At 46.9% G+C, this 14,724-nt stretch overlaps 1 protein-coding gene across 2 annotated transcripts in view; it reads left to right on the top strand.

Moving 5' to 3' along the window:
* Positions 1–14,724, top strand: part of SLCO3A1 (solute carrier organic anion transporter family member 3A1) — a 303,056-nt gene that overhangs the window by 224,901 nt on the left and 63,431 nt on the right. For both annotated transcript variants that reach the window (XM_026001469.2, XM_026001463.2), the window contains exons 3-4: positions 1,388–1,486; positions 9,810–10,073. In XM_026001469.2, coding sequence (XP_025857254.1) covers positions 1,388–1,486; positions 9,810–10,073 — 363 coding nt within the window. The remainder of the gene's footprint in view (positions 1–1,387; positions 1,487–9,809; positions 10,074–14,724) is intronic.

Below are 14,724 nucleotides of genomic sequence, written 5' to 3'. Positions count from 1 at the left end.
CAAGACTGTTTCTTGGCACATAGAAGAAGCTTGATAGGGCAGCCCCGGTGGCTCAGTGGTTTAGCACCTGCCTTCGGCCCAGGGCGTGATCCTGGAGACCCGGGATTGAGTCCCACGTCGGGCTCCCTGCCTGAGGCCTGCTTCTCCCTCTGCCTGTGTCTCTGCGCCTCTCTCTCTCTCTCTTTCTCTCTCTCTCTGTGTCTCTCACGAATAAATAAGATCACTTTTTAAAATAGAGCTTGATAAATATTGATTGATTGATTGATTATTTGAGTGGTTCCTGTTGATATCGCCGAGGGAAATCAGAATAAGTTAGTCTACACCTTTAGGCAGACCAGAAGTACCCTCCACTGACTCAAGATTCCCTTTGGTTGAATTCGTCTCCAACCTTATTCTTCATGCACCCTCATGGACCTGTTAACACCTCTCTTTTGGGCTATCTGCTGGGGTTGAAGGGACCCATATACTGTTTGTCCTCACCGGCAGCCAGCTTCTTGCAGGAAGGGCCCCTTCTTCATTCCTGTTTTTATTCTCAGGGCCTTGGGAACTGTCATTGCTCATGGAATTTTCTATCAAACCGAAATTTAGTTACATAGATGCAGCCTGTGTGTTTTAGTTTGGACTCAGTACTTTTCCAGAATGAATAAAAGGGGTTGTTCAAAATCCCACATATTATGTCCACCTGTTCGTGCCTATTACCATCTTCTCAAGTCCTGTAATAAAGGTTAAGTCTTGAACGACTATTAAGACAATAGATAGCAACTCCAAAATATAGGAGGGAGATCTGCAGAATTCAAATTAATAAAACATCTATTTAAATGTTCTCAAAGCATACCATTATGTCAACTCTGTTTTTTGCTAAATTTAATGCCCATAAACATTTCATTACATTTGAAAATAATTTGTGGCTTTGACTTTTCTCACTTCACAGCAATTCCTGAATTTGTACAATGAGTGCTGAGAAATCTTAGCCAACCATAAATTAAATGAATTGCATAAATCCAAATAGATGTGAAAGCAAAATTATAAAAAAATCATTTCAAAAATGTTTAGGACAGAAACAACTTAATACAGACGTGGGTGTATTTTAATATGGTTGATACGGTATGGGACAGAGTCCTCTAAAAAAATACCTGCATTCAGGGCCCACAGATATTTCAGAGCAACTTCCCTCAAACTGTAGAATTCCTTCATAACAATGCTTCAGCACTAGCTTTTCCCCTCTAGGATTTTTAGACTAATTCCTGTAATGTCATTTGTATAATCTGATTTCTCATCTGATCAATGTGAAATATAACAGCCTTGATCTTTGACTGTTTTGCTCATTGAATGGCTTCTGCCTTTTTTTCTTTTTTAATCTAATCTCTGTCTCATCTTCTTCTTTCAGGAATCCTGTTCACGATGCTGGTATTTGGACCAGCCTGTGGATTTATCCTGGGCTCTTTCTGTACCAAAATCTACGTGGATGCTGTCTTTATTGACACAAGTAAGGAGTATATCTCAATTTCTTACCACCACCCCCAAGTATGCCCACCATTATAAGGAACCTTCAGCCTTTGGGTTCTAAAGCCCTCCTTCTAAGGGGTATCCTTGGGACTTTGACCCAGCAGTGGGCTAGTTAACCTAGGCTAGGTGTTGCAGTGGTAACACACAGTTCCCAAACCTCAAGTGGTTTTATACAACCAAAGTTTACTTCTTGGGTGCACTGTAAAACCAGCACAGACTGGCAGTGTTGGGGAGGGTGAGACTTGGCTCATCATGGTTACTTCAGGAAATTAGGCCATGGTGAGTTGCACATTGCTTCTGGAAGCTTCTCCTCATGTTTCAGTGGCTAAAACAGAAGTCACATGGTTTATTAGTCTTCTCTTGCTGTGTAACAAATTACCCCAAACTTAGTGACTTAAAACAATACCGGGGAGGTGTTTATAATATTATATCCCAGTGTATTTCTGTGGGTCTGGAATCCAGAGCAGCTTGGCTGGGTGATTCTGATTCGAGGTCCCTCATGAGGCTGTAGTCAGGGTGTTGATGTGGTCTCCACCCATCACAAAGCTCAACTGGAGGAGATCCAACTTCTAAATTCATTCCCAAGGCTGTCGACAGGCCTGGAGCAAACAACCCAAAAGAAGTGGGGAGAGAGCATCTGAGACAAGAGCCATGGTTCGTTTATAACCTTGTCTCAGAAGTGACATGTCATCCTAGGGGGTGGGATCGTGGGAGGCCATCTGAGATACTACCTGCCATATGTGGTCATGGGTTGACTGTGAGCCCCCAACAGAACGCTCTATTTCTGTGCAGTTCAGTGAGCAGAGAAGCCATGTTTCCTTTCTTTCTGAGGAAAGAGTACGGGAAGCCATCCCAACTTCTCCCCATACCAATCTATTCTCAGAATCAATAAGAGCTCAGTCCCTGGCTTCTCAATCCATCATCTCCTGACAGTGCTAAATTTACTAATTCACTCCAAAGAAATAATGTGGTTTTAAATCCAATCAAGTCACTTTGTGATTCACTCCATTAATCCCACTGATATATTTACTTGTACCTAATGATGTTACAAATTTGCAAGTGGGGGGAAAGAAAAGAATCAAAGGCAGCCTTATTTACTTATTCTTTTAAAATGCTGGCTTTGTTCAGGAGGTGTGATTGGATACTGCTGTTTTGCAGCAGCTGGTTGACCCTTTGAACCCTACTCCTAGCGAGTGGGATGAGGGGTGGCCTGGTCCGGGAAACAATACACAGTGGCAGTCGGCTACCATCTTGCTTGTTTAGGCAAAAAACAGTGAAGTAAGGGGATGCACCCACCCCATGCAATGGGGAAGGCTGCCTGGAAGAAGAGGCCAAGCACCCAGGCAGAACTACCCTCAGCATATTAGTAGGGGCTCCCTTGGATCAAGGCCTATGAGTTACCAGAACCTCTGAGCCAGGAACCTCAGATCATTCTCTTCCAGCCCTTTCATTGTACAGATGAGGAAACAGGTCCAAGGGGTGTATCTGTATAGAACCCAGGGCTCCTGAGTAAGCCCGTGGGCATTTCCACTTCACAGCCCCTTCGTCAGGAGTCCCGCTGGGAACGAAATAGCATCTTTTCTGTATGCTGGAATGATCAAGGGGTGGGCAAGGATTTGGAGGGGCTTAGCCAGTTCATTCATGGTCCCCCTCGGTGTGCTGTTCATTCGCTTCGGGCTTTTCCCTCAGTCTGGAGTCCTGCCCACAGTCCCGGGTGGTCAGCATCTTTCTTCACCCGTCAGGGCCCCGAGTTAAGCGACATCATCTGTGGTTCTAGATCACCGGCAATTTGAAACCTCCCTGGCTGTAAGACAGATGGGCGTATTCCTGGTCCAGCTGGACATCTTGCTGATGGCAACCCCCCGCCCCCCCCAACACACACACACAAGTGAATAGCGGAAATCCCATCCAGTGGGTCTCTAAGATAGGGAAGGATTCTCTGTGAGTCACCATCTTTTGTTTGCATCCTTGCTGAAGGTGCCCGGAGGGCTGATGCTGCTCTTTACCAGTAGAGGGCAGAAGAATATAATTTATTCTCTTGGAGAACAAGACACAGAATTCTATAGTTTCTAGCAATTTTGATGATTTCTAACCATGTGACTAAAACTTGTTGTTCTGTCTGGAATGGATCCAGGCTATATTTTGAGAAGGAGGTTCTCAGTTCTTTAGGGCTCACCCTCCTGTATTTTTTTCTTCACCAGTGAAGACAGAGTCCCTCTTGAGGGCTGTCCAACCTGTGAGAGGGTGTCTTGAAGCATGAATGGAAAGGGCCAGGCACACAGCGGAGAGCCGGGGAAGGGGACTGGAGAAAGCAGTGTTCTGGAACCTGCGGGCAGGCGGGCGAGGCGGGCGAGGCGGGCGAGGCAGAGCCCTTGTGGTGGGGCAGATGGAGGAGGGGATGTGTCTGTGCAGCCTGGCTGCAGCTGATGAGACAGGGTGAAAAGGGAGGCCCCAGCGAGGAAGGCTGGTTGCAGTCTTTGTGGTGGGTAGGTGGTGGGTTATAGGAACAGGCCAGCCATGGGATGGACGGACCCCGCAGGCAGTCCATAGACCAAGGGTTCTGCTGCTCTACATCTGTGTCTGATCCATGCATGGCTCCCTCATACTCCTCTTCTTTAGGATAGATGCCTCTCATGACAGCACAGGGAAAGAATGATGGTGCTGCTGGAATTGCTTTTGTAGAATACCTTTGTAAAGCTGAGACCCGTTCAGAACAGAACCTAGAAAAAAGGAGGACTTGGTATCAGAATGTGCCCCAAATCCTCAAATCAACCATCCTTAACAGTGGGCTTATCAGAAGATTGAGAATGGCAGCCTTGAACAGACTGCTTATTAAAGTGGTGTGTAGATGGCCTCATCTGAACTTTAGAACATTCTTCTTGGAGGGTGGGTGTTACTGTTATCCCACTTAACAGCGGAGTTCTTCTTAACAGCAGAGATGATGAATTCTACAGGGTTCTGGTGCTGGAATCAGACCTCCATCTTATTTTTTTTAAGATTTTATTTATTCATTCATTCATGAGAGACAGAGAAAGAGGCAGAGACATAGGCAGAAGGAGAAGCAGGCTCCCTGTGGGGAGCCCGATGCAGGACTTGATCCCAGGACCCCGGGATCACACCCTAAGCCAAAGGCAGACGCTCAATGACTGAGTCTCCCAGGCATCCCCAGACATCCATTTTTATCTTAACTACACCCCTTCCAAGTTGTGCAGTCCTGGGGGCATTTCTCTGTGAGGGTCTGTGTGTGGATGACATGTGTTAATCATGCAAAGCATGTAGCATGGTGCCTGGTAGGTAGTAGGCACACGGTAAGCCAAAGATTCTCATTTCCACAGCTAGTAGGATGCAAACCCCACGCCCTTGTCTGACTCCAAACTGGGCAGTTTGTGTCCTTAGAATTTCTCCAGGACTTTTGCCAGAAGGCTGCCTCCTTCCATGGACAAAGGCCTTGCTGAGATGACCTAACCTCATCAGCACACACAGACTCTCATCCTGAGGCAGACCCCAGCTGGCCCCTTATGGCTGCATGGCATTTGTCCCTGGAATAAGATATGTCCGTATGTTTGCTTCATGGAAAAGGTCAACCAGCCAGGAACTGCCTGCTCTGCCACTCCAGGGCTGGCTGCAGGAGTCGACAGATTCCTTCGTGTGAGGCTAATTAGCTCAATGGCCGAGATCCTGGGCATTCCATGCTGCCCTCTTTGCTCAGCCCCTCCTTGTCCTCAGTTTCTAATTTGGTCTGTAACTTAATGATAGTTTTGGAATGCTTGAGTCTCCTAGCAAAAGTTCCAAGAAATAGATTAAACAAATAGGTAAATGGACAAAAAGAAAGAAAAGAAAAACTGCTCAGAGAGCCCAAGGCACCACTTACACATCAGCGTGGCCTGGGAGTCAGAAATAGGTGTCTCTAATTTGCTTCGATCTCCTTCTCATAGTCTTTGGGTATCCTCATGGGTTGGTTGGTTAGTTTTAAAATGGTTTGACATACATACATACATAAAAATGAATAAAACACAAAAAAAAGGGATGCCTGGGTGGCTCAGTCTTTGAGCATCTACCTTTGGCTCAGCGTGTGATCCCGGGTTCCTGGGATCGAGTCCCACTTTGGGCTCCCCACAGAGACCCAGCTTCTCCCTCTGCCTACATCTTTGCCTCTCTCTGTGTCTGTCATGAGTAAATAAATAAAATCTTATTAAAAAAAAAAAAAAGGTTTGACTCTGTTCCCAGTGATTTTTCTTTCCTACCTACCATGGTAGTAGTCCTCAGAAATGGGAGAAAAACCCCAACCCCCTGTGTTTACACAGCCTTCAACAGAGGAAGCAAACAACTGCCAAAAGCTTGCTTGTTTTACCCAACAAAACCATGAAAACACTCCAAATGTCAGATTCTGAGACATGGCAGGGTTAGAAACATGGATCTTGCAAAATTGCAGAAATTCTTCGAACCAGAGACAGCTATGCAAAGGCAGGCTTGGACTGTGCCGGTCTCATGGTGGGCAGATACCTCCATCATGATGATCCTTTAGTCTGTTTCCATGCCTGGGATGACCAAGGGGCTGATGAGTGCCTGGGTAGAGCTGAGCTGGTCAGCCCAGAGTCCCCTGAGGATGCCATGCCTTTGCTAATGCTGCTCCTTCACTCTAGGATATTGTCCCCATCCCATTCTTTTCAATGTCTTTTTGTCCTTTATGGTCCCAGTTTCATTGGCAATTAGGTACGTCTAAGTAAATGATGGGTGCTTTTCATTTTTGTTCTGGGAATCTTACCACCGTCTTCATGAAAAAGTTTAACGGTAGTAATCTTCTAAGATCAAGATACTGAATAGAGCTACGTTGAAAGAAAAGTAAAGACATTTTCACCCCGTTCCCCATCTGTGCCTGAAACACTTTCACGATTCCAAGCCTGCCCAGGATCACTGTTCTTAGAGAGCATGAATTTTTATTTCCTAAGCCTTTTGTACTAGTCAGAGTTGGCTTGGTTCTGCTGCAATAACAAACACCTCCAAAAATCTTAGTTGCTTAGAATAATACTAAAGGTTCGTTCCTCGTTCTTGCTGTATATACAGTGCAGTGACCCTTCATTCATCATAGCCTCTCAGGGTCCATCTTAGGAGGATTTCACAATCAGGCAGAGCTTCCATGATCAAGCAGGGCAAGAAAGTGCAAGAGTCAGGCACCAGCTCATACGTAGCTCCACACAGAAGTGACGTGTATTCCCCCACTCATATTTCAGTAGCAAAATTCTGTGGCACGTGACTACACCTGAGTTCACGGTAAGGGACAGGTAAGCCTCCTTGTTCTAGAAGAGGAGATACAAATAAAGACATCAGTAGCATCTACCCCACTATTCTTTGCCAGCCAATCTAAAAAACTCTCTTTCAGCATTAGTGATACTAGGATAGTAATTGCTGACCAGTGACAATTGCAGGCAGGTGGGGAGGGATTTTCACCATCACTTCTGTGAAGGTGCCTCAGAAAATACTTTTGTCAGACTGGGTTCAAGCATTAGCCGTCTTTTCAGAAAGTGCCAAAATCAGGACTAGGAATCCACCCCCTAAGCCAACCCTGACCAGAGGGCAGCATGCTCCAAAGCTGAGTGGTTTCTCCTCAGAACATTATTTCTTTCCCTGCCTAAGTGCTCTGGATGGTTGGAATGGAGAGGGGGAAAAAAGAATCAATACTTCCTAAAATGGTCAACTGTGATTTACCTAGATCACCCCCCACCCCACACTTTCCTCCAGACCCCTCTCCTTCTCCTTGCCCACATGACAGGCATGCTCTAGTCTGACACAGGTCACATGCTCTTCCCTGCCTTACAAATGATGAGCGAACGTTGGCTTCCCACATGCAAGCACATACCTATGGGTAGTGAGTTGACAGGTTCACATAAACCTCCGCCTCCCCACTGCAGCATCTCTCCCTGGGATGTTTCTTCACACATAGAAGAGAGGCACTAACTTCCTAAGTAAAATAGGGACTCTCAACGAGCTACTAATTTTGTTCCTCTAAACAACCGCCAGGATCTCTCTCTCTCTCTCTCTCTCTCTCTCTCTCTCTCTTCCCCCCCCCCCCTCCCTCTCCCTCTCCCTCTCGCTCCCTCTCGGCTCACATCTGCCAGCTTTCAATTCCCCTTTATGGAGCCCATCAACAATGGAGGGAGATACCACAGCTCCCTTTTACGTCTTTTGTTTTCATTCATTGCTTGGCAGCAGGTGAAAAAAACACAATGAGTAACTGAAGAAAACATTCCTGCTCAGCTACCCTAGGCGATCTGACTTCCTTTTCTCTTATGTTTGCATCAAGATGCTTTCAAGATCACCTTGGGTTTTCTCCTGCCTTTTTAAGCTTTCCCATACTCTTAAAAAAAAAAACCCTATATCATGAAATTCCCATTCATGTAAATATATACCTAGAAGTAGTTATAAGAGAGCTACCATATACAAAGAGCCTGTGTGTCAAGTGATCCTTGCTCATTACCTCTTATCCTTGCAAGCGATCTTGGTGGATGTCACCTTTATTTTTGCAAGTGATCAAAGTAAGACTCAGGGTAAGTAGCTTGCCCAGCATCACATGCTAGTAAGCAGCAGAGCTGGGATTCAACCCTTCGCCTGCCAAAGTTTATACTCTTTCTTCTCTGACGTGCAACAAGTCAGAAGCATCTTGTCCATTGTAGTGCCCTAAATATTGCTCCTGCGTTGATGTCAAGGCCTCCAGGACAGAACCCACTGATCCTCCAAAGACCAGCAGCAAAGTTGGTGATCTTAGGCCCATTGCACAAAGCACCGGAATTAATCATTCCCCCAGGGAGCCCAAAACAAAGACTAGACAGCTCAGAAGGGCAGTGTAGCAAAGTAATAAGGAGTCTGGCCCTTGGCATCTCAATGCCTATCTTTTAATCTTCAACTCTGTGAATTTGGGTAAGGTGCTTAAACTTTCTAAGCCTCCATTTTTCTATCTGTATAAGATTGGGATAATAAAAGACTCTACCTTTAGGGTTGTGTGGAGGGTTGACCAGAACAGTTAAGAATACACGCTGGGTAAAGCCTAATGCAGAGTAAGCCCTCAGTAAATGATGGCTGGGATATTCATTAGTGGCAACTGAAGAGACTTTAGGGAGAACATTTTACAAATGGTGAAGTGCTCATCTGAGTGTCTGTGGTCCTTTCTTTTGCCAAGCCTGTCCATCCATCTGGTATAGGCTTGCAGCCTTGTTAGTTCTTAGCTCAAAATGCTCTGACCCCATATCTAAGAATGTCCTTCTATGCTCCAGAGGTATGGGATTATCATCAAAGAGACATTTCTAAGCAGTTCATCTGGGAATGCTCTATGAAAGGCAGTTGTAGAGAAAGACAAAAAAAAAATCTACAAAGCAGTAAGCTATAGTTTATGTCTTCATGACTTCAGTTGGCAAATCAAAGAAATAATAGCACAAGACAACCAAACCACATGTACACTGCCTTTAAGCATTAAGTTGGCTGCAAAGCTTTATAATAAAGGACTGCCCCAAATCACAGGCCACCACCAAGATTTGAATTAACCTACCCACTAGCAGTTTGGAAACAGGACCCCAACCATAAATATTAAGCTAACACTGTTTAAATGCTCAAGCGCGTGCCAGGGACTATTCTGAGCAATTTTTATCTGGTGTGGCTCACTTAGTCTTTCCCTGAAACTCCATAAGGTACCTATTACCATCATGATTTGTCCTGCAGATCAGTCAGCCAGGCACAAAGAGCTCAAATCACTAGGCTGAGGTCCCAAGGTGAGAAATATCAGGATTTCACTCCAGTCATCCTGCCTCTTGACTTCATTCTGTGCCACCCCTTATGATCTGTGAACCTGATTCAAGACCAGGAGTGGGGTGTTGAATGGGATCTCAGGTTAGTTGCTTTTTTGAAGGGTGCAAGTGAGTATACACAGTAAAAAATACACCATTGAACAATGTTTCTGTGCCCTTGTGCTTTCACCAGCACACCTAGGCAGTTCTACCAAAGCCCATCAGTTCCAGGCTTAATTCAGAGGGTGTCTGGCTTCTCGCTGTGTTTGTTTAGACTGATACAAACACAGGGTAGACAAGAAAATTAAGGAGGGAAAGAAATCAGCCTTCAGCTTTAGGAGAAACAGAAGCACCCATGTGGAACAAAAAGCTGCTTTGTGAAGGGTCCAGTCTGCCTGCCGCCCCCCGAGCCCTGAAGACTATTTCCAGAGCCCTCTCGTGTGCAGCTGACTCAGACCCTTAGCCGTACGTATCCCAGCCCTGCTGTGTCCCCTCCCGTCCTACTCACTGTCTTCTTTCTGGTTGCAGGTAACCTGGACATCACTCCGGATGACCCCCGCTGGATCGGAGCCTGGTGGGGTGGCTTTCTGCTCTGCGGTGCCTTACTCTTCTTCTCTTCCCTCTTGATGTTTGGGTTTCCACAGTCTCTGCCCCCACATTCAGACCCTGCCATGGAGAGCGAGCAGGCCATGCTCCCAGAAAGAGAATACGAGAGACCCAAGCCCAGCAACGGGGTCCTGAGACACCCTCTGGAGCCAGATAGCAGTGCCTCCTGCTTCCAGCAGCTGAAAGGTAGAGACGCACCTCGAATGTGGTTGGCCAGGGGAATGGGGGGGGGGTGGTCTAGGCCGATGGGGGAAAGGATGGTGCTCAGGACTGGGTTCTGGGGGCTTGAGGTACTTGTTCTTTTATCAGTAAGTCCTTTCCTGATAACAGGCATTCTTCAAAAGCCACATCCAAAGTGCTTTTCCTTTGAAGCGCTCTGTCCTCCTCTCCCCTCTACGAAAGATGTGCTCCTCTGGAAAGAGGTAGGAACTCAGTCTTAATAACAAAGTCCCACTTAAGAATGTGGCAAAGCTCTCCCAGTCGTTTTTAACAGAAAACAGATGCATCTTTTCTGATAAAATGGAGTGATGTGGAATGAGAAGAAGCAGCACCCCCTGCAAACATACACGCTCCAGCCCGCAGGTTTTTTACACATTTGGCAAGCTCTGTTCAAGGCAAGCAGTGCCAGAGCAGCCTGGAGCTGCTGGGTTTCTGTTACGGTCCCCTCCCCACCGTGGGGTCTGTGTAGTGCTCTGTAAGTTCCAGGACCCCCTCTCTTGGGTCCCTTGAAGAATCTGCTGGGTTTTTGAAGTGAGGAAGGAGCAAGGCTGGGGCATTCCTCCTCTGTGAGGCTGGGGTGGGGGGAAGGCAGATGAGCCACTTCTTGGCAGGATCAGGGTGCACCCATCAGCAGTTCCAGTCTTCCAGTGGCCAGTTTAGAAACGGTAAGAGTCTCTTCACCGAGCTTTTGTGCGACAAGGAGCACTGTCTTTGAAGATGCTTGAGAGCCACGTGGAGGAGCTCATCACAGCCCCTGGGCTCCGGCCCCTGCTCTGCTCTTCACCAGAACTGAGATCATTAGCTTCTCCACGCTTCATTTCCACAAGTGTATAGTTGTAATAGCATTCCTAAGTGACAGTGTGGCCGTGAGAATTAAAGCACTGCCCGCAGAAGACTGTCTGTTAATAGTGTTGTCAGGGAGGGATTGCCAGAACTTGTGCTAATTCCCAGAAGAGACTAATTAATAATCTGCTGTTATGTCTGAACCCATGTTCCACAATCGTTTCTACCAAAGTAGAAATTTGGAACTGTCCAAAGAAGATCTTAAAAGTCATCTCTGTAAGTTGCAGAAATGCAAGAGTAGGAGGCGGCCATCTACTTTTTGTCCTCAGGGGTTGCCTTGGCTTGGACTCCCAGGAGTTTATGCTTAATAGAAGAGCCCCCCCCACCAACTCCCACCCAAACAGCTGGCCAGAGGGTGATGTCTACTGCACAGGTAGCCTTACAAAGTGTCCCAGTAACCAGATCTGCAGGAGTAAATGGGGCTGACCCAAGTAGGCTTTAACGGGCGACACCCTGGACCAAAGCAGTGGCAACCTTTCTGGGTCTTTGTCCCATGGTAATTGCCCAGAGCTCCAATTTCAAGAGCTACCCCAGTCTTTTAACTTTCATCTCTGGAGACGCAAAGATGAAAAGCTATAATTCTACTACCAAAGTACTTACCATCCAGCGTAGGGACAGAGCAGTAAGCCAGCAAAGGCAGCCTAATGTGGAAAGGATGGCAGTGCCAGGCAGCAGAGGAGTTTATGGACGTTCAGGAGACAGGCAGGGGAGAGCCCACATCTTAGGTCTTCAGAATTCTTGGATTATGATTCAATTGCCCCTTAACTCCTTTGTTCAGCATGTACTGAGATCCTGCTAGGCTCCAGGGACACAGTGGTAACCCAGGCAGCTTATATTCTGGAACTTACATTGCAGCCATTGGGGGTGGGGGGTGACACACAATAGGCAGAGTTGAAGCAATGGCAAGCTGAATGTTAGACGTTCCATGGCCTAGCTGACAAGTACACAGTTGGATAGACAGGTCTGAGACTCACTGCAAGCCATAGTGATCATAAATTGTGGCCTGTAGATACATAGACTCCACTTCTCATAATTAATGATTTTTAATTAGAATTAGCAATCCCCAGAGGCAGTAGGTCTATTAATGGACCTAAAGAATGTCCCAGCAGGAAAGGAAGGCAGTGTGTCCAGAAGAATCCCCAGGAACCAAAATACGGTGACATGAGCTATTATGCTAATAAACAAATTTTACATACGCCAGCACATGGATAGGGGACCATGGTCGTTTACATCCTTCATTTTTCCATGTGATTCAGTGTTTTTACCACATGGACATTTCCACTGAAAGCACCATGCAGTGTCACCCGGTGCTCCTAAACTCTTTATCCAATTTGCAGCCTTGAAATACCCTGTGGTCCCCAGGCAGTGTGCAGTACAGATAAGCTTGAGTAGCATTGCATATGGAGGAATTAACATTGGTCTAAAAATAGGTATGTTGCCATTTCTCATCTGTTTCATTTGAGTTTGCAAATAGGTTTCTTCTTTGGCCATCAGTCCGCGTCCCCTGCCATGCTCTACAGATAGGGAAAGCTCCTAAGAAGAGCTGGTGTTGTGTCCCAAGAGCAGCTGCTCCATCCTCCCTCCGGCTGGGACTGAGACGATCTCCCCTGCTCTTGGGAGAGCAGCAGGGCTATTCATCTGGGTTCCGACCCAGCTCAGCCACTTCCTAGTCTTGCAGTCTTGGCCACACCGCTTAACTCCCCTTGGCTTTAACATACGGTGTCCTGTTTATAGATGAGGAAACCGAGCTCTGTGATAGAGGAGTTTAGGCTTGCAGTTTACTTTTCAGGGTGCTCTCCCCCCTCCAAAAATTGGGCTTTGATGGTCTCTTTCCAACAAAGTTGGCCATCATTGGGTTTGCAACTCTTAGAAGTTGAGGAGAGACACAAGGCCCAGGGTGGTGTTCTATAACTGTGTAGAGAAGCTGTTATTTCTCACACAGCCCAGAAGTCCCCATCTTGTAGTGACTGTCACATAACTGTTTAACAAAGCAGGCAGCAGACAAACAAACGCTTGGGTTTGTTAAACTCCAGTATCTTCCTGTGTGGGAGTCTGCAAGCCCAAGACACATTTTTGCATTTAATCTGTGCCACCAAATAGCTTTTTCTTTGTGCCCTGGCTCTCACACTCCTCTTCCCCAATCGTTTTCTTCAGAGCATTTGGCTGATTCATCTTTCAGGACACACCCCACCCCGTCCCATCCTTCCTCTGTGTTTGGCACTGTGTCCGCTCATCCTTTCTATGCTGTAGCCATGTGAGGGCTAGAGAGCACCCATGTGGCCTCCTGAATCTAGATGCCCAGAGTTTGTAGAACACTTTGTTAAAGTCTCAACCCAGAGGGAAGAAAGAATTCAGGGGACTGTTAGACAAAGGTATAATATTATCACCAGCTGGTATATTAAATCTCACATCTCTGGTGTCACCTGCTCTGGAAGGGGTTTGATGGTTGGGATCCAGGCTCCTTCAGCAGCCATACTCTGTGTACCTTTCCCATCATGCTCTGTCTGGTTCCTTCAACACATCAGACATTCCCCTCTCTCTTCTTGGAAGAGAAAGGAATGGAATACCCTTCCTCTGTTGGTCCACTTCTGGGTTAGATTCAGTCCCAACCTTTCATGGAACAGCCCCACTGTGCCCATGTGCCACCCACCCCCCCATGTGCCACCCACCCCCCATGTCCAGTGCTGGATTAGCTATATTCCTCTGTCATCTACCCAGCCTCTGCAAAGCACCTGTTATCCCACCACCTGGAGACTTCTCAGCTTATCTGCCTTTGCCCAAATCTTGTGTTCTCCAAGGACAAAGCTTTCATGCATCTTTTTATTTCCATTGTACAGCACAATGCCTGGCATGTAGGTGATACCAACTGAATGAATGGATGAACAAACAAACAAGTATCCTCTTGCCAGCGTGCATGCACTCACACACACCAGTGGTGAACTCTGGTTTTCCACACACTATTATACCTAATCCTCCAACCCTATAAGGCATTGGTATCATTTTACAAAAAAAGCAAATTGAGGCTTAGAGATTGAAAGGAAAGGTGTTTGAACCCTGGCCAGGGCCCCGGTGCCTGTCTTCCTAACTACAATGTGATGCTCCATCTTGGGGCATATAATGGACTCTCTTAATGGAGAAGTGGCCTCAGCAGGTGCTAGCCGACTTCAGCAGAGCATACTTAAATTTCCAGCTGCTGGTTGCAACAGCACCGGTGTACCGTAAAACAGTGGGTCTTCTAGACGAAGCTACAGGCTAAAAGGGTGGGAGGAACCCACTCCCTGCAAGCATTGGCAATCCTGGCCCTCTCGGATGGGCTCTCTAGCTAGGATGAGTGTAACTGTTCCAGAGGTTTAAAATCCGAAGGGAGGGCCCTGCCTTTGATCTCTGAAAGAGAAGAGCAGTCAAAACTGAGCACTCTTGTCTCTATACACTTCACACTGACTGCCAAGTGGCCTCTTCCTGTCTCCGAAAAGATAGCTACAACTATCTTTTTGGAGCAGCCCAACTGGCAGGGCTCGGGGTGGGGTAGGGGGGATTTAGGCTCAGAGTCTTACTACCCCCAAAATGTGGAGGTGGTTGACGAGTTTCCAGGCACTTGCAGGGACCTCCCACTGGGCCCCCAACATCCAGCTGATGTGTGAGTGTGAGTGTAGCTGATCTCCATGCCAACCATCTCATCACAGAGCTCAGGGTTAAACTACATTTCCAGGTCATCACCACTGGGAAGGATGGAGCTGGGACTGGGCAAAGGTCCCCAGACTCCACACCCCGAGCT

Source organism: Vulpes vulpes, chromosome 14 (assembly GCF_048418805.1).
Source record: "Vulpes vulpes isolate BD-2025 chromosome 14, VulVul3, whole genome shotgun sequence".
Taxonomy (NCBI): domain Eukaryota; kingdom Metazoa; phylum Chordata; class Mammalia; order Carnivora; family Canidae; genus Vulpes; species Vulpes vulpes.
Note: the sequence above shows the minus strand (reverse complement) of the source record. Positions and strands in the feature narration are given on the sequence as shown.